The sequence below is a fragment of the Aulonocara sp. 'chitande type north' Nkhata Bay genome, linkage group LG14 (genome assembly GCF_057382095.1).
Source record: "Aulonocara sp. 'chitande type north' Nkhata Bay isolate Kocher_YH1m ecotype deep benthic linkage group LG14, A_spYH_male_GT1.1, whole genome shotgun sequence".
In the NCBI taxonomy this organism is placed as follows: Eukaryota; Metazoa; Chordata; class Actinopteri; order Cichliformes; family Cichlidae; genus Aulonocara; species Aulonocara sp. 'chitande type north' Nkhata Bay.
Genome location: NC_141357.1, coordinates 31,985,572 through 32,006,580, shown reverse-complemented (window position 1 = coordinate 32,006,580; position 21,009 = coordinate 31,985,572). Strand labels below are relative to the sequence as shown.

Sequence of the window (21,009 nt, the reverse complement as noted above, 5' to 3'; positions counted from 1 at the left end):
TGTACTGTACATGGTCGCAGCTGTGTTATTGCTCTTTGATGTCACTTTATTTCTGACATTCTCAAAGTCTAAAATTAAGGTAAAATTCCTACATTTGGCAGCTGAACCTGCCCATGGCAAAATATAATGCTTGAGTTCAAGGATTTCCCCCCGTGACAAATACTCTAGAGAAACTGATATCCCCAGAGAGTAATTTGTTTTATGTTACATATCAAACATATGCATTGATTACTACAGATCATTAAAGATAAAATTCCAGCATAAGGTTTTGGCACATAATTTTCAATCACGCCATAAATATTTATATTTGGAGGATATTTGCTTTTCTAAATGTTAAGGAAAGTAACCAGAGAAGCATTTTTGCAAAGTTGCAGACAAATACTTCCCTGCAAACAAACATGAAAAAAAAAAACTTTATTCAGCTGGAATCCAGAAGCCTATCAGAAGCCTAAAATACTACATCTGAAACAAGGCAAACATGAGGCAGAACCACCAAGACTACAAACAATCAGACAAGGAACACTGACCAACTAGGTCTTTAAATATACAAAAGGTAACAAGGGAAGAAAATACACACAACTGAAACTAATTAAGGCAACGACACACAAGCAAAACTAGAAGACACAAGAGAACGTAAAAATTAAATAAAAACGGAATATAACAGGAAGTTAATAACAGGCAGAGTAACAGCAAGATAAAAGAAGACACAGGCGTTGCAGCATAAATTGAATCTCAAGGGATTGAATATAAAACCACAACTCTAACCAGCTAGTTTTCAAAAAGTTGAAAACAAAAAAATTAGCTGCAAATATTATAATAAAGAAGTCAAACAGGGAATATCGGCTACATAAAAAAAAATCAAAATATTCATGTGTAAACTCAAAACTCAGGCGAAAAAACCCATAAGCACCCATAAGAGGATAAATATAGTTCACCGTGATGGATTTCAAACAGAATCAGATGCTTTCCATTATAGTTGCTAATAGCTAATGTGAAATGTCCATTTCTTAATTATCCAGAGAGCTGCGTAATTCCAGTGCACTTATGCAGACAAATGGCCAGTTACACTCGACTGTCTATTTCGTAGTCCTATTGGGGTTTCTCCTCATAGCCTAATGGTGATGATAATAGGTCTCCCATCTTTGGCTCTGCACCTGGCAGTGAGTCTACGGATGCCAAGATCTTCATAAGCATCTATTTTAATTATGCAGGAAAACAGCCACTGTCATTACAAAAATAAAGGAAATGACCAGGGACATTACCGCACGGCAACCGTGCTTTCTTATTTGCAACCCCACAAAATTACAAGAACACCTAAAATATCCATATTACTGTTGGCAAGATTAATCTCTAGTTTTTCAAACATAAAGAGCCAGGAAAAAAATCTCAATCTTTAGTTTTATGTTTCGAATTGGTTGATGCACTACTTTCAGAAAGCTGTTTTGTATTTGCATCTCCATGAGTAACTGTTTACAATTTGCAACCATCCAGCTCTGTTTCTTGTTATGTAAATGTTTGCTCATGAGCATGACCATATGGATCATGTGACCCTTAGACAAATTGTTGGTGAAGCTGCCAGCCTCGAGGGCTGATGCCTTAACCCCGACTGCATAACCGGCAAAACAACAGTCTTTACACATATGTCCTTTTTGAAAGCGTAACCACTGATTATATCTTTAATGAGAAAAATCGTGCTCAAGTCATCAGGAACATAGCATTTTTCAGAGGTACTTTGGCAAGTTGTGAAATGAGATGACTTTTGCCCCAGCTGCCATAAAAATAGGAATATATTTAGTATTGATAGGAGGGTGTGGGTCATTCATGTTTCCTGTGGAACCAACCGAAAGCCTCGCATGTGCCAAAGTAAATGATTACATCCACTGACTCATGGAAAAGGAAAATAGTTTCCACGGTTATATATTATTTGAGTTTATCCTGTCACTCCATCTATTTGATGGTTTTAATGAACACTCTTTTTTTAAGTAATGTTCTGACAATATTGTGAAAACATGCAGTTATAGCAGAGTTGAGTAAGGCTGCCATGGTGAAACGATGAAGGAATTTGCCCAGGTTGCTCTGTGCTGACCCTGACAGCGATTGTTCACTTCAGTGCCACTCATTGCAATGGCGTGCTTCAAAATGACAAACCAAGTAGAGTCAACAACATTACTTTCTCAACTGACAGCATTGTGAAGTGCAGAGTAATGGGATTAGAGGCTTTTTTCCCTCACTAGGACTTTTTTTTTTGCCTCAAAGAAATTTTTGCTTGAGCAATTTAATTGTTTCGAGAATTCCAGGGCATCTCTCTCAAAGCTGTGCATTCCTTTCCTCCACAACACAATGCATTCCTGGAGAATAAAAGTGATCTCCATCAGAATCAGTTAGACTCCCTACAATGTCTCAGGAATTTTGTCCTGCAGGAGAACGACATGTTGGACTCTGTGATGGATAGTGTATTAATTAGAAAGCATTCATTACCGAATTGGGTGGCACTGTTATAAGCCAGACTGCTGTTAAGAAGACTGAAAATAAGTCCTCACACTATATATACAGCATGTAAAGTGTAATTTCCAAATGCCATTACAGCTGCATCCTCCTTTTTTGCAGACATGCTGAATTAATGCTTAATTAATTAATTAGAACTAATGCCTGGCAGAGCTTTTTAAAATTGTTAAGATTCACTGTTGCAGTTACAAGAAGATATCATTTCTGCATTGCCTGAGGGAAAATGCCAGTTTTATCAATTTACCCTCTAATTCAGTATATTTCTCCTCACCCTGAGGCTGTTTTCAAAGACTTCAAATAGAAATTAATTCTCATTAGCTTTATTTCTTTGTACAGTTCATTAAACTGGTTATTTGTCAAGAACCAGGACAACAGAGACAAGTCTATTTATCATGTTTAACAGTGATTAAACTCACCAGATTAAACCAAAGGAGTAAAATACCATGACATGAATAAATGATATTTTGTAAGAGTCATTACACACCATAGTCACAAATATTCAAGACCATAGGAATACTTAAAACACATTAAAAAGGATCTGAAACACTGGAAATTATTTACTGTCAGACCTCATTTTTCTTTGAGAGTTAAGCTAGCCTCTTGGCCTCAAAACCTTCACTTTATCTTAAATTAGATTTTTGTCTTAACAAGAAACAAAGATAATCTGAGTTCAATCAGTTAGGATTGGCGACAGGTATAAACAACAATACTAAACCAGAAGCATAGGTGGGTTTTTTTGTAGCAGTGGTAAGGTTTTTAAAAGTTTGTCTGCTAGGATAAAATAAGATAACAACAGGCTTTGTTGCAAAAGTTGTTGTGGTTAGTGACTTTTTTCTTAAGCTCTTAAATCCACACATACAATTCAGGCAGGCTCTTTGTCAGCAGAGCTCTGTTTTGTATTTATGTATTCTCACATTCACACCTTGTATTTTCTAAGGAAAATACAACTTTCCTAGAAACAGCACAGACTATTGAGGAACAGGATGACCCCGACAGAATTATACGCTGCCTCCTGGATGAGACTGTACTTTTTTGGAGTTAACACACCAATTATACTATCTTTGCCTTTTTTGTTGGTTATAATGTGGTCAATGAGACTGTAGTTAACAATTCAGAAGGAAAAACTAATTTAACCACTAAGATGGTCGTTTTTATAAACAGCTATGCTCAGACACAAAATAATAAAGTTTTTAAGCTGGCATCACAGGGAGATTTGACCCAGTAACAGCAAAGTGAAAGTAGGATCACCTCTGCAGGCTGCTCTTTCAAATATATACTGTACACAGGGCTATATCAATCCCTTTCATGTTTGCATCTGTTGGGGAAAAAAAGGAACCAGATATTAGTTCTGAGTAAAGCAAACGCAACATTAAGTTTTACAGATGCTTACTCACGTTGTTCAGTAATCACAGTGAAGAACTTGAGAGTAAATCTCTTTCTTTGTAAGCCCTTCATTTCTGTGTCAGAGCATCACAAGGATTTTTGGTTTCATGAACAATTTATTATGGCAATTTGTGGAGACATGAAATCTTTAAAATATCTTCACTATTAACCAGAAGATGACAAAGAGGTAGGTATTCCCGGAACTTTATCAACCAAATGAAAACCACATGCTCATTCAATATGCAGTATCCTGTGGAAAGGATCACACAGTGTAAGTCTAGCGTAGAATATGCACTATATCACTAAGGGTAATAAATGCATGCACTATACAAAAAAAGAAAACACACCAAACAGCATGAAACGTTAGATACTCTATGACTTGATCTTGAACTGTGCAGGTTTCATATGAACTTTTCCCATCCGTAACTTAAAAGGTGACATTTAACACGCTAGAGCTCATATTTCCTGAAATGCACAGCAGTCTGGAGGAAATGGTTCACTACTGCTTCTGGTTAGTGTTTCGTCTCAACGTAAGTCATTAGGCCTCTGCTTAAATATGTGCCCAACCCCCCCACCCTCAACATTTTGTACTATTCACCTTGCAGACATAACTTCCATTGTGTTTTGATCCAGATGGGGTTCCGGTAGAGCAGCATTGTGAAGTCTGTGTCCTGGATTTTGTTCTGGATTACAGAATATTTACATTTAAGCATCACAAATGAATCCATTACTTTTAAAGAATGAAATGAACGCGAGCATGCTCAGATAATCCACGCCTCAGTGGCTTAACAAGTTCAGTATTTGATGTGTATATATCTTTTCCTCAGCTTTTTGTTCTGTGGAATGCTACAAAAACTATTAAATTAATCATCTTGTTATTCCCCCTATTTCATTTTTTAACCAAAAACTTCATTAGGTCATCCCCATTTTTGTTATTTTGTTTTCCAAGACTTGACAAACAACAAGAAATTGTTGCTGCAAATTAAACGCATTCAAAGCCTTTTTTGTTACCCAGGGCACACTTGCAAATGCCACGATATAAACTTTATGAGAGCAAATAAATAAATTAAAAAAAATCACAAATCAGCCATCAATGATGTGTGGGGCCAATTGCTACACAAAAGAAACTGAGAATTAAATGAAAAGATCTCACAAAAATCATATTTCATCAAAACACTGAGAATTACAGGGTAGGGAGATACAAGGACATCTGAGTCTTATTATGGTTTTAATGTAGCAGCTGAAAAATTGCTTGTGGTGCAACACCATGATGTTTTATTTCACCAATACATGTATTATGTTATTTTTTTTTACATTTTGTGTATCCGGTTAGAAGCAGTTACTGATATGATTTCCTGAGAAAGAGTGGCATGTCACACACTTACCTTTAATCTTGATTAAACTCAATCTATTTATTATTTCTTTCATGGTCTTTCTGCAAGGGTAAAGGAGCCAAGTTGTGGTACTCCCTCTAATCCACGGTCAAATGTCACTAAAATAAGCAGCACAGAAAAATTACTAAGACCACAACGTCTTGATGTGGACAGCATCTAACCTCAAAGTAGAATTGCAGATTTGTCCACCATTACGGCACCTTGTTTTTTTATTCATGGCCTTATATGACTCATGAGGGCAGTCAAGTCAGTTAAAGCCAAGTAGGAACTGACAATCTCATGCATGTGAACGGACTTGAAAAACTGAAGTGTGAGGTGAGCATAGGTAAAATTAATGCAGACTGAGCCTTTAAAACGACGTAAACTTAGGCTGCACTTTTGTATGGAACTCCAGCACCGACGCTTGATGGAAAACAGATGCTCCGCTTGTGTTTTGATTTATCCACAGTACAATACCTAATCTGCTTATTGTTGTTTGCAAAACCATAAACAAATCCATCAGTTTGACATCTGTGCTCCTAGTTTCTGTACATCTTTTCATCTTTAATAATTTATCAAATTTGGAATAGGCAAGCCAAGTGATGCCAAGTGAACATTTTGTCATTAGTATGCGAACAGGATATTTGACAATCCATTGCTTTGTCACTGGGCAGATTTTGTGGCTTTGCTTTTTAATATATTTATGTTAAAAAAAGAAAAGGATACTTGCAATAAAAATGAATCTTGATAAGGTAAAGGATTTTACTTTGTTTAATATAATGCTGCACGAGGAACTGCGAAGATAGTGAGATGGTGTCAGTAACAACTTGAATTGATATGAAACAGCCCTACATGTTATCTACGAAAGGAAATAAAACATAAACAAAACACTTTATTTGCTTTCCAGCTCTGCTAAACATTTATCTACACTGCTATCTAAGAACACCAATACGTATTACGTCTGCTGGATTCTTTTAATGCATACTGCAAATATTATTTTGTGCATACTATTTAACTCCCACTTGTATCTGTCTTTTGATCCTTTGCACTCAAAATTACATCCAGGGCATAAAGAACAGAGCCAAGCTCCATGTCATTTTAAGTTGTTCTGTCTGGCTGGCATTAAAATAGGGACAGGTAGTGTAGATAATATGGATGATTGTCCCTGTGGAAGTAAAACCATCTGAGCATGTCGATTAGTGTGAACATATGCATATCTGTGTGAGTTGCCTCCCTTGCTGTACTGTCACAGTCATAATGAGAAGCTGCCAGCACTGGAACTCATTCCACTGGGTGAAAAAGCAGTTCAGAGAGAGAAAGTGGGGAGACATAACGAGGTTGGCTGGAGGAAAGAAAGTTTTAGCCGCAATAAAAAAAATGATCACGGTTAGAGTGATCAAGCTTTTTTTGTTTATTCTTTTTGATAATCTCTCTTTTTCTTAATCAGTGCAAACAGAACAAAGCAACTAGTTCATTACTATTCATAAAGCCTCCTTTATACTGTCACTTCACAGGTATATCATGAATAAAATGTCTTTATTTTGTCTTGCCAGGGGTAATTCAGTTTTCAAATTCATTTCTTTAATGACAAAGAAGAAAAATGAATAAACATTGGGGCATTCATCCCATTTCCATCAGATGTTTCTCAGTAAAACTACAGACACAAAAGGACTCTCTGCCCCTCTCATGTTTATAAGCTCTAAATACAAAGTGACAAGGGTTTAATAACTTTCAGAGCTTTTAGTGATTGACAAGAAAGTGAAGCAGGGTTATGGCTCCAGCACCATGAGAGATAAAAGTGTAGCTTCCCCTTGGGGGTTGACTGAAGATGTAAGCTATGTTCCTTTAAAGAGTCACAACATATGAGGAAAAGTTACAGGCATTGTATCCTTTTTAGACTTAGATGGAAAATACCCCCAGGAGGTTTCTTGATTTCCAACATCTGAAGGAAAGTGTTGTCTGTATGATGGCTAGATCTCCTTATGATCCAGTGGCTGTGTCGAGGTTGTTTTGTTAGGTAGCTCAGGTGGATATTATTCATAATCACTAAAGCCAGGCCCGATTTACATTATACATTTCAAGCCTCACTGTGCCTGGAAGCACAAGTAAATGAATATGATGAATGTAAGGGTTTATATCTTATACTGATTGAAAGTTTACTTCAGCAGTGGGATGATTAAAATGAGTTTGTATGTTGTATTATTTGGCTAAATTATTCAGCTGTTTTAACAAATATACGTGTAAAAAATCAGTGGATTTATAAAAGTACTGTGCTGACATATACATGTCACCACAGCAGAGATTTCTGTGCGATTTCTTTTACAGTTTAACTCTTCAGAAGAGCAGAGCACAGCGAGCTTTGTATCTGATGTACACTTCCCTTTCGCATAGGATGGTGGCACCAAAGTTCAGCAATAACCTGACCTGCCTCTGCAGTCGGTGTGGCTCCTTGTGGTAATCACAGCAGCAGCAGAAAGAGGAGAGGAGCAGGAGGCTGCACTCCGTCACGTGTTGAAAAAATTCGATTTTGGAGACGGACGTTCACCGCTCGGCCCCCACATCGTTTGGTTTCACTTAGCGTGCTGCAGCAGTGTGTGTGAGCCCAGACAGGCGGGCAGTGGATGCCGATAAGACGAAAGGAAAGTTTTTACAAAGAGACCAAGTTTGCTTCTTTCTTTTTAATCATTTCGTCTGATAAGAAATCGAAGAGACCTGAATAGGAATTTAGCAAAGAAACAAAGTGTGCCGCGGGGATAATGCCTTTTTTCCTGGGATGGATGTAACTCTGTACTTCGTCTTCATAAGGGAACAGTGAGAGGAATTTGTACATCTGGAAGCGCAAGTTATCATCTTTAAACACCGGAAAGGAACAAATGAATGTGAGTATCCATCAAAGCTGGACTGCGCAGACCTTCCAGCGCCACAAGTAACCAGCCTGATGTTGAAGTTATTCATCAGTGTTTATCTCTAAGCACACTTTACCCCCTTTCACTTATACATTGTTAACAACGCGTTACTAATCACGTTGCTTTAGAAAAGGATTTTAGTGGAGGGATGTATGCAAAGCAATTGCCTGTTACTTACTGTTTTAGCAGACCAATGCATCAGCGCGCTCCGTTGCATTTATGCAGACTCGCCTCTAGCATTAAAAAGTTTTAATTAATTAAAAACAAATGCTAGAAAGTAAATTTTAAAGCAGCTCGTGTACGTGTCATTTTAATCGAGTATTTCTACAATCAGTCATTATGCAATGTGGCTAATTTAGGCTACTTAATCTTCTTTCATGCAAAGGTTGATCATATGGATGGATCATTTGGCAGTTTTTCAACTCTATAGCAGTAAGTTCAAAAAACAAAATACTACGTAGACTTTGAGCGGGTAGACTTTGAAGAGCTGACAAAACATTTAACAGTTTGTTAAATCGCACCTTGTTAAAGTCCCCCTGAGATCAAGACATTCCTCTGAAATTGGGAAACCTATATGCAGTTATTGTATAGTCCTCCGAGTGCTGCTGTAGCCGCACGGCTGGTCCTATAGCTGCTCAGTGATTACTCACATCATTACCCACAAAAGGTTTTCATATCTTTTAATTATTAAGCCAATTAAGTCACTGGGATCCATCGCCATGCAGTTGTCTGTGTGATGGTTGCCATGGTGCAGCCCAGGTTTTGTTTCTTTTTTCTTTTTTCTATTTTTCCACTACCAGTCATCAGTTTGAAAAACCCTAACACTTGTATGATTTTATGAGGCTCATTCACCAGAGCCGAGTCTGTTTCATTCATTTTTGTGCATGGTTAGTTGTGAGGCTGTTTGTTTGTATGATAGGGTCATTTCTAACACTTTCTCTGTTCCAGCACATCTTTGCAGTGCGTGCCATGTTTCAGACTTGAGACAAAATCTAAACTTGCAGAAAAAACAAGCGAAAGATGCACCACTTGTGGATAAAACCACAGCTTGGACCTCTGTGGCGTTTATAGGAGTCCAAGAATTATGTCATATTCCCTTTGGTGCACTGAATGAAGCAATCCTTTCACTAGTCTTGTCTCTGTGGCGTGCGTATGATGTTGCTGATGCTATCTGCACTATAGTGTGCAGATTCCTGAAAAAAGAAAAGAAAAGCACATATGTTTCATGCAATCTAACCATAAAGTTTCTCACTGCCTTGCACATTCTGAAAATTGCCTGACTGTGGTTTTGCTCATCTTTTTGCAGTTCAATCATCGCTCAAACAAGCTGAGTGTAAATCAGCTATTGCGTCTGAGGGCACTTTGCCAGAAAGCTGTCGCCTCCAAAGTTCATTTCAACATTTATGACCAGTCCCTGTCATTTTAAAAAAAAGTTGCATCAATGCGAAAGCAAGAATGTCAATCTGGACACCCGCAGATTTAAAAACTCCCAATGAGACCTGCCCTTTTTATAATCAGAAAATGTGAGTCAGGAAAACTTTTACCTTAGTTTGTAGTACTGTTGCTGCTCCTTGCACCCTTGCTACTGTAACACGATACACATCTGTTTTTAATGATGCAATCACTAGCACTGCCAGTGCAATGTCAGGCAGTGTCATCTTCAAAGATATTAGGTGTGTGTGTTTTTTATCCTGAATATATTACACAAACAGCTGAACCAACCCATGCTGCTCTTGTTGTGGGAAAGAGATGATCCCTTTTGTCATGGACCCTCAGAACCTTGAACTGAAGGGTTCACAGTGAAAAAAATGTAGCTTGTGGGTTTTCCCAATGTGATGTTTGTTATTGTCAGGAAGGGCCTGTCATGGTTTTTCAAGGGCTTTTTAAGACTACATGCCCAACGACTGAAGTATCAAAGAGTAATGCAAGGTACAGAAATGTGGCACTTAGTCTGGCAAACATTCAGAGCATTGTAGTTTGCTTTGAGCTAAGCTTGCCATCCTCATGTCCAGTCAATCTGCATTTCTGTCTGTGGTTTCCATTATGGCTCCATCGAGCCCCAAGCAGGCTGGCGTGTTCTTGAAACCACAGACGTTTTCTGTGAGTAACTAGACTCATGACTTGGAATTAGAAGCTCATTTTACGCAGTCTGTCACTATAGCTGTCCCTCTTGGTTTGTTAGTGTTACATAGGTTTTTTGGTTGCGTTAATGAAGTAGAAGCCTGCTTTATTTTGGGGGTAATTTGCTAAACTTTTGTTTGATGGAGGGCGATTTTTAACCAATAATGTATTTCCAGTTAGCACATCATTTACTCACAAGAAGCTATCTCCGATGTTGTCTGTGATTAAGACATTTGCTTGAGGCCAGTGTTTGACAGTTGTTCAGTTAGTGGCAATTGAGAGGCATTCTCTATTCAAAACATATGTATAAATTCTCAGATGAAATGATATGACTTGGCAGGATGATCTGTGGTAAATCCACCGTTTTAATTCTCCTTTTTTTTAAGTGTCTTTTACTTTGCATTGCTAAGAATTATATTTTCATGAGAGTGTTGGCATTCTTCTATGTAATGTTGGTTATGGCTCATGGAGGGAGGCAGCAGTAGTGTTTGTTTAGATACTGTTTGTTGTAGTAGTTGCCAAACCAAAGGCCTACTTGTCTTCATAGCAGCAGAGAAAGACAAATAGACCTCATACTTCACCCAAAACTGTAAAGCCAGATATAAATAAGCCCAAGTATTTTCAGCTATTAGACGTTAATATCCAATACATTTTGCCAAACACGATTTAGACTACAGTGGAGGGGGAAAAAGTGCTGCCCTGATGTTCCCAGCATTCAAGGCTGCCAAGGATTTTGAATGCAGATTTCAGTCATGCTACCAAAGTGTTCACAATGATATCTAGTTTATTCCAACAGAGATTTTCATTCTCTACGTAAATCCCACGAACCACCGATTCGGTCGTTCGACTTGGTTTAAAGGATTCAAAAGAAACTGGGTCAATGCTACAGTTTCAGCTAACACTGAGGTGTGCGTGATATATTACACACACACGCCAGTTTTAGAGAAAAAAAAATAGTGAAGCTCGTGCAAAGTAAACATTTTAGTGTCTTTGTTCAGAGAACATGGGATTAATCCACCAGCGGTTGCGTCATCTTTGCAAAAGCCATTAACAGTATTTAACTACCAGAAGAAGAGAGTCACGTTCTAAGACAATTATGCAAGAAAAATGCTTGAATCCAAACCACAATCGGATTGGCTTACTTAATGCAACAGCTTTTAACCATCAGCAGCCTCTTTGAAGAGTTTTCTTTCCCAAAGCTTGACACATGTGACTTCTCACTGGCAATTTAGGAACAGGTATGAAACTCAGTGATACCTGCGTGGGTGGGCAACAGCAGTTATATATTAGGCTAACATCTTAGCTTTAGTCTGCATAGATTTCTCTTTAATCTCACACTGAATCTTTTGAAACCACGTGCCCTGCTTTACCTGGTATTGTTCAATTAGCTTACCCAACTGTGTGTATGTTATATCCATTAGGCTGCGCTGCTCTGCAGAGGTCCTCCACTGTAGCTCAACCAGAAACTGCATTATTTCAGTTGTGGTATTTGGTCAGGGAGTCTGGCCTTGAAAAGCTATCCTTTGTGCACTGGAGGGAGCTTTGTAAAAGTTCATCCCCAGTGTTTTAGTAAAGTAAATCAGTACTGAGGCTTTAAAGTTCAAGTGCTGTCAAGATTTTCAGCCTGTCATGGATGTGCTTATGTTTTTTGCCAAGAACAGCACTCAGAAAACAACCCAAACTGTACTATGTAATGGTGAATTTGTAGCGCTCGCCTTTTATGGTTTTGTCATTTGCAATTATTATGGTCTCTGTGAAAGCAATAAGAATTAGAGATTAATGGAGCAAATTGGCTCAGAATTCCTTTTTATGCCTAAACCATTGAATCATCTTGGACCGGTAACACAGCAGATGCAAACAGGACACATTCTCATGCCATATTTCAAAACAAGATGTGATACAAGGTTTCTCGCTACTCACACTAAATTCAAAGCAATTTATGACGTTAAAAGTTAGCATCTTCAGTGTTGTGGGCTCTGAATCACGGCAGACTGAAATTAGCCCTGGAATCTTGTGTGCTCATGGCCAACTTCCAGCAGACCTCAATTACAATGCTGCAGAGCCAGAAAAAGGGAAAGAGGTAGACTGCATGGAGCCCTTCAATTCTGCAGTACTGCTCTGTCACTCAAATACACTGTTACCACTGTGGCTAAGACAGATCGCCACACAGCATTCAGGAAGGCATTTAGTCCACACACACACACACACGCACAGACACATGCTCACACACAGATGCGCAGATGTCTTTGAATGTTTCCTTGCAGGTATCAATTAATCCACTGGGGGGAGCCTTAAAGAGCTTTTTACAGAGAGCCAGCCATTCAAATATTGATGCACTTCTGTATATATTTTCTTTAAATTAAAGCAAAATGTACTTAACCAGGAAGTTAAAGTCATTATGAATTAGACCTATTACACAGAACCACAGACAATTGGAAGCCTGTCTTTTTATGTAATGAAAACGACACAATAATTTTCTTTGAGCCTGACACTTGGTGGTTTTGGATTATTCTGCAGATGGTGACAGTCTTATTGAAACATTTCCACATTGCTCCACAGTGTCTCTCAGTCTCAATTACATTTCCTCTGCAGTGGTGTGGATCCTTTGCCAGAGTGTGCCTATTGTTTATGCAAGAAATCCTAATACCCTTGCTGCTTTTAAATATCAGTGTTTCAATATTTTTTCCCCTTGATTTAACACTCACACTCTTACTTCTCATAAACTCAATATGTTTGCCTAAGGAGAGTTATTTGAAAGGGTTCTTGGGGGGGATTGTTTTAAAATTCCTCATTCCACGAAAGATAAATGTGGTGGTAAATATTAAATCCAGGACTTCACCTCCCAGACGTATACAAAGGCGAACAGCTATGGCAAACACACGGGGTAGCCTGGCCAAACTGATTCTCGCACCCTTTTAATTAAAGCTGCAGAGCAACAGCTAAAGACTCCCTGTCTGAAGTGGTATGCTGTGGCCTGTGGCTTTGATGTTTCTTTAGCAAAGGGGGGCTCTCTGGTATATGGGAGAAACAAGGTGTCGACTTATTAGGTGAAAAAGAAGTGAAGGAAAATGTTATGTGCTTGGCCAGTTGTATATAGTGTGGGTAGGAGCAAAGTCAATAAAACATATGGGAAAGTGTTTAAGGCATGTAGGCTACCTAGGTGTCTTAAACTACCTTACTATAAAAATATTACACCTTTACTTAGTTTCTGCTGTTCTGACTTTTTTTTAATAATATTTTGATATTGCTCAGCCTTTCCTCTCTGTGTGTCTCTAGGTTTAAAACGAAGGGGCCAAAATGAAGACTGCTGCCAAGGGTTTTGGGAAGTCTGTAATGGATTCTTTGCATCGTGAGGGTTGGTGGAGCCAAAGGATAGTGCTAATGGTATATGTGGTCTTGGAGCTTATAGCAGTCCACTCACCTGTGGTCTTGGGAACCCTTGAGCTACAGCTAGATGAGGAGCAACCAGCAGGTACAATTGTAGGTGACATCAGTGCAGGACTCCCCCCTGGCGTAACAGCATCCTTGTACTTCATTTCAGACCATGAGGGCACAGGAGTAGGGAGTGATTTGGATATAGATGAAAGCACAGGCATTATTAAAACTGCCAAAGTTCTGGATAGAGAATTAAGGGATAGGTACAACTTCATTGCAGTCACCATGACAGGTGTGACAGTAGAGGTGACCATCAAGGTGAATGATATAAATGACCACGCTCCAAAGTTCCCCAGAAAGCAAGCCACTTTTAAAATTCCTGAACAGACAGCTATCGGCACTAGGTTTCCTCTCGAGCCAGCTGTTGATAGTGATAAAGGGCAGCTTACGACACAGGTTTACCTTATCAAGGATGGAAATGTTGGCCAGGCGTTCACCTTGGAAACCAGGAGAGGAAGCAATGAAGTTCTCTATCTGGATTTGGTGGTCAATACCATTCTAGACAGAGAGAAAAGATCCACCTATACTTTATCTTTGGAGGCTTTTGATGGCGGGTCCCCCAAAAGAACTGATCAGATGACGTTAGATATTACTGTGCAAGATATTAATGACAACGCTCCTGTTTTTAACCAGAGCCGCTACCATGCTATAATATCTGAAAACCTTCAACCAGGAAGTAACATCCTGCAGGTGTTTGCCACAGATGTTGATGAGGGTGATAATGGGATGGTGCTATATGAAATTAACAGGAGACAAAGCGACCCAGATCGCTACTTTGTCATAGATTCTCGCACTGGCATCATCACCCTCAACAAACCACTGGACTTCGAGATGAGGAGGGTCCACGAGCTGGTGGTTCAGGCGCAAGACAACGCAACTCACCCAGAAGTGACCAATGCCTTTGTCACCATTCATGTCAGAGACTACAATGACAACCAGCCTACAATGACCATCATCTTTCTCAGTGAGGACGGATCTCCCAGAATCTCAGAAGGGGCACAGCCAGGCCAGTACGTAGCCCGCATCTCAGTCACTGACCCAGACTACGGAGAGTATGCTAATGTCAATGTGTCACTAGAGGGAGGTGATGGAAAGTTTGCCCTGACCACTAAGGATAGCATAATCTATTTGATTTGTGTGGATCAGATTCTGGACCGCGAGGAAAGAGACACCTATGAGCTGAGGGTGATGGCGACAGATTCCGGCATGCCTCCGCTCAGGGCTGAATCCTCCTTCACTATCCAAGTGATTGACATCAATGACAATCCTCCTCTCTTTGACCAACCAGTGTACAGGCAGGTCATTCCTGAAGTGGTGTTTCCAGGTAGCTTTGTGTTACAGGTAACAGCTAGAGATAAAGACCAGGGGCCAAATGGGGACATAAGCTACAGCATCCTACAAGATGGAAGTGCTTATTACAGCTGGTTCAGTATAGACTCCATTACTGGCATTATTACCACTCTCTCCCAGCTGGATTATGAAAAGAACCCTAGTCCCAGTATAACTGTGGTGGCCACTGATGGAGGAAAGCCATCTCTTTCATCCACTGCAGTTGTAAACATCTTTCTTCAGGATATAAATGACAACGAGCCTGTTTTTGAGAGAAACTTCTACAATGTGTCTGTCGAGGAGAACACAGCACCGGGGACCTGCATTCTCGAGGTAGGATTTTTTAATGTTTTAATTCAGTAAAAGGTTATGAATTGATTGATTTGATCAACACTCCCACGCTTTAACACTTTGCTTATGTAAGGGTCTGCATTGGACTTTGGTGCAACTGTGGAGAACGACAAATGGAAAGTTATTAGATAAATAAAATAGAAGTTTGTCAGAGTAACTCCTTTTTTCCTCATCGAGGGTTATTATTTAATGCTAAAGCTGTTTAAATTGGACAGCCTTAGTGAGGATTTACCTGCAAATTTAGGCCAACATGATCTGCTCCTTGGCTGTCCTCTCCTTCACCTCTCAAAAGGTTTCCAGGGTAACAGAGGCAGTGCAAAGTCCTCCGTCAGCCGAGGCACAAAGGAGTTTTTCACATATTCACAGACAGAGACAAATTCAGGGCTTTATCCAAAGAAATAGATGTCACTTCAGTCTCAAAAGGCACCTTAATTAGGGTTGTTGAGCGTGAGAAAAAAATGGCCATAAGCGACAAGATGAATTAAAGTTCAGACAAATTAGATCACCCCATGTAAATGCAGTGTTTTTTTCTGGTAAAAAATAATTTCCACTAGTCATTTATTAATAAAAAGACTGCAATTACAAAGAGAAAATGAGGCATATCAGGTGTCATTCAAGCCATTTCTCACATCAGCAAGCTGGAGTTTCTTTTTACGAGGATAGAGATTCTGTTTTGCAAGTGTGTACAGCAGTACTGCATGGATCAAGGAGTTGGAAATAGAGTGCAGCCCAGATGGACGGCCTAGCAGATGAGATCTTGGCCCAGGATTTTGCTGTGGATGAGGGAGGGGTGAAAGGAGACACAATGTCATACTGTGGCACTTAAATGTAGTTAAGGCACTACAAGGACTTTTTGTGGGTAGTTTATAAATCAAAAAGACCGCAAGTGTAATGAGAAAGGGGAATGTTCTGAAATTGATTTTGAAAATTGGAAAGTCGACCAAAGAGTAATTAAAAAATGTATGTTTTGGACTGTGAAACTCTAAGATCACTGTTTCCAGTGTGAGCTGGAGTTCATGTTTGATTAAAAAAGTTTAAGGAAAAAACGATTTCATGTTTTCTTTCGAACCAGCGATTTTCAGAGTTCTGTCTTTACTCTCCATTGGCTGCTTACTACCTGCCCTCAGACAGTTCCTAAGAGTATGACATGCTTGATCTGTGGGTCCTACTGAGTCCAAGTATGAAGTAGTTCTTCAAAGCCTCTGCTCTCTGGCCTCTCTTGGGCTTCACTGGTTGTTGCAGACGTGTGTTTGGCGGCCCATGTGAGAACAGACTGCTCTTACTTAGGGTGCCAGTTCTACATCCAAACATCTCAGCAAGACATCTGATGACTGCCTTTTCTCTTTGTAGATAAAATTCTCAGTGTACCCATCTTTCACAGACAAAGCCACCCCCCAAAAAAAACCTATAGTATGGACATTATGATTATCACGTTACCTTTTCGCTCTCCTCTTCCCATCTGTGGGTGTTTCAGGGCTATTCTCATGTGGCGTGATTATTTTTTGTCACTTTCACTATACATCAGATGCTTTTACAGATGACTTTATAATTAGATGTGTGTGTGTGTGTGTGTGTGTGTGTGGGGGGATAAATAAATAAGGGCTTAATCCTATTAACAGGCATCACTCTTGTAATTCAATATATGAGATCTGCTGCAAAGAAAATAGGTCACCCTGGAGAGGGGAAATCAAATTCGACATGAAAAACAGCACTTGAAAACTATGAGCTGCATTATGGAATGTGTTTCATGAGGCGTTACTCATTCCATTCTCCTTTATTAGTTTTCCAACTGTGTCCAATTTACAAGTTTTCTGGATGGTGTCGAGGTTCAATATAACTCTACAACACATATCCGAATCCATATCCGGAACCACAATACCAACGCAACTTTCTACAGTCCACACTTCATTTTATAAATTATGCTCTCTTGCCTCATATTATATCTCCGTTCCAGATTGCAAGCATGCATTCACTCAAGAGGAACTGTTACATTTCATTGTACAAATGTATTTTTTTAATGCAAATGTGTGAAGACCTTGTTGAATAATAAGAAAGTAATAAGACGAAAAAAGTTATTACTTCTGCGTCATTTTATCACATCTGTTAATCAGAGGCTTTTGATTGAGGAAGAAGAATATAATATAAGTAATATAAGTCGTTGTTAAACATAATGAGGCACATGGTTGTCTTGGCTTTTACATATGTAATAAGTAATGAAAGTTTTCAGTTGATTGTGTCACAATCCTGCACTGGGGAATAATTTACGCCTCATATCATTGCGGCTCTTGGCTCATTTGGAGGGTCTCTGCTAAGAATTGCCCCTCTGTCTGTTTTCGGGTTGTTCTGGCTCCAGCAGAAAGGCGAGAGGGGGTCTCCGAGCAGCTGAGGGGGAAATGAACCCTGACAAGCGCTTGCATGAGTAGCGGAGGTGACATAAGCAGGGGGGCTTCCTTGTCTGTCTGCTTGTCCGGCAGACGCTAAATTCTTATCTGATCTCACTTCATTTCTCATTACCTAGGTGTGAAGATAGGCCAGAACTAATTTTTAAAGCCACCTCCCCCACGTTCATGACTGAATGGACCGCTTTTATTGCTGCAAACCCCTTAGCAACATGAGACGAAGACTGCTTTCTGTGAGACTTTCTTGAAGCTGTATTCAAACTTTTGCATTTATCTGTTGTTTTGGTGCCTAATTTGCTTCCGTTTCTGAAAATCTCTTTCCTTCAAAAAACATTAATCTATGAGTATTATTCTTTGCCTATGATTTCTCGTGGGCAGACCTACTATGAGCCTTTTTTTTAAGTTTAGATACCACATAAAGCAGCATTCAAACATATCTATTATTTCACATTGAATGCTTTAAAGAAAACCTAGTTGAAAGGGGTACCTCAGTGAAGTGGCACTATGAATCAGTACTCCATTCCTGGCAGCATAAAAGAAACCACTCTGTGAGGGAAAAATACCCATAATTCCCCTCGAGAAAACGTATGAATGATTGAGCTTCTTTCTAGTGTTTTTTTCACACTCACAGTTTCCGTAGTTTTCTTTCTACTACAATGACCACCTACCTTCTAATGACTAAGCAGGTTCTAATAACAGTGATACAAATCCGGTGTCCTCAGCTCTTTATTAGCTGTTAAATAAGTGCTTTGTTGTGTAGTGAAGACTCAGGTATTCAGTGATAAACTGTGGATGGTGCTTTTGGTTTAGGTTCCTCCCTGGAACGCCTACATTGATGAATTAGACCTTGCTTTTTATAGTCTTTTCAGTATAGCATACTTTTGACTTCATATTAAAAACTGAATGAAAATTTAATATCTGACAGTAAATCTATGAAGTTGGCTAATGCAAGTGGCACGTGAACCTCAGTATTTCGTATTTTGAAATTGCAGCTCTCTCCTTCTCCATAAAAAGTTTCTCCTCTCACTGTTTCAGCAGCTACCGCTGAACGGCGACCACATTTTCAGCCCATAAAAATTCAAAACATAAAAATGGCTCATTTTGAATTTCACCCAAACTGAACTTTACAAAACGAAAATGCAAAATGTAATGATTTGGTGACTGAACGTTACACCTGCTCAATCACACATTTTTCATAACAACTACCTTGTCAACTAAAGCTCTTCCAAAAACATTCAAATGACACTGCAGCATTTTAAAAATAAGTGAGGTAAACTATGAAAATGAGGGGAACTGCCAGTTTCATATGGATATTTTGGTATACAAACCATGTAATCAGTTTTCACCAGACATTTTCCTGGAGATGGTTTTTGTCAAGCGAAATACTCACTTGTCTGTTTTAATACCAGCCTGGCTTTTTCTTCCTCTGAGACTGGTTTAGCTTGAGGCAAGCTGACTCTGTTTTTGGTCTCCCTTTTCTGTTTCTTTTTCCTCCTGCTAACTACCGAGCTTCATTGTGGCTCTGTGGTATAACAGTATTTTCAGGGAATGGTAAAATTGCAGGAAACTGGATGTGCTACTTAATGTGTTCGTGAATGTAATACTTCCTCGAACACTTACTCCTGGGCCTAGCAGGGGCAATGAAGCGAACATAAACACTGATGTACATCTGGATAGAGTGTGGGTGTTCAGGTCAAAGTTGCTCTGCTCGAGACAGCTGAACGCATTTTATTGTGCTTAGCCGTCCATCATCAAATCTGCCGCCTCTTTCTGTCCAACAGCACAGGAAGAGGAGAAGGTTGTGGTGAAAATTTAATGTTATATGGTTGAATACAGAAGCTGGGAGGAAATACTGTTCATTAGTGTAAAACCAAAGCTGTGGGTGTGCGCATGTCGAACTGTGAAACAACATGAAAGGAACCCTGCATTTAAGGATTAAAGTGCAACTACTGCATTTAACTATACTGTAGAGCTGCAAAGATTTAATTTATTATTTATTCATAACTATTAATAATTATTAGGAGAAATTTTCATTGTAAATGCAGGAAAATATGCCCATCATAATATATCATGGTTTCCCAAATGTCTAATGTCCAAACAAACGGGCAGCAGCCAGTGATATTTTGCAAAACACAGTCCAAATTTGTTGCTGGTTGCTGTCCATTATGTGAGTGCTGAGTGGTAAGTGTATGCAATGTTTACAAGACCTCAGTGCTGTGATGCAACCACATGGAGTGCTGGCTGTAAAGCAGAAGTTGTGAGGTATGAAAGTTCACTGGAGGGGTTTCCTGCCCGCATCTGGCAAGGAAGGAAGATGGGCTTATATATCCCCCTTGTGGGACACAAAATTTCATTAGTACAGTCTGTCACCCAGACTGTCTGCTGCAGGTGAGACAGACCTCTCAGCACTGCTTCCAAGTTTCTGTGAAAGACTGTGTGAGCACAGTGAAAGTAGAGAGCGCGAGAGACGCAAAGAAAACAGCCGAGAGTCTCCAGAGGGACACTCGGCCTCTGGCAGCTGTAACAAAGCTCATTCTCAGCAGCTGGATTCAGCTGTTGATCCCTTTTCTAACATCTATCCTCTGACTCTGAGGAGTGGGATATCACTCTTCCTGTCTGAGTCTCTGTGTTTGTCTCTGTCCTTGTTCTTTCTGCCATGATCAGACTTCTTATCTCTTCCTTTCTCCCTTTCCCACACTTATGTGTCCTCTTTGTGATCCAATTACACCTCTTCCCTTCCCCTTGTTTCCCTGTGGAGTGGTGACATGTGGATCAGAGCAGGTGAGAGCAGCACATCTGCTTGCCTGGGGATGCTTGAGCACCCCTGGAGTGACACAAACAGGCAGCTTCGTAGGTCTCAGTCTGAGCAGACCCAGGCTTATCTGGTTGGATCGTTCAAGAAAGAATGGTTGGAAATTATCAACAGAGTGAAGTCAGACTGCAGGTGTGTGGCCTTTAAGGGTGTCTACATGGCCATGTTGTTACAGTGTTGTATTCAGGCACAAGAGGAAGACTTTTGTTTAACCTTTGTAAATAGAGACGATTATTCACTTTGCCATTCGTCTCTTTTGAGACGAATGAGTGGGAAGGGGGGTAGACCTCGAGGCTGACTGTGCTAACGGCTGCCAGGCCTTCTGTTCTCACAGTCCGTGGTCCCCCTGCACATGTGCAAGGCAGTTGGCATCGCTAAACAAGCTGGGCATCAGG

At 39.7% G+C, this 21,009-nt stretch overlaps 1 protein-coding gene across 1 annotated transcript in view; it reads left to right on the top strand.

Moving 5' to 3' along the window:
- The first annotated feature begins 7,840 nt into the window (after positions 1-7,840).
- LOC147314975 (protocadherin-16-like) overlaps positions 7,841-21,009 on the top strand; it is a 78,543-nt gene continuing 65,374 nt past the window's right edge. The window contains exons 1-2 of the mRNA XM_086262101.1: positions 7,841-8,140; positions 13,565-15,385. Coding sequence (XP_086118227.1) covers positions 13,586-15,385 — 1,800 coding nt within the window. The 5' untranslated portion in view covers positions 7,841-8,140; positions 13,565-13,585. The remainder of the gene's footprint in view (positions 8,141-13,564; positions 15,386-21,009) is intronic.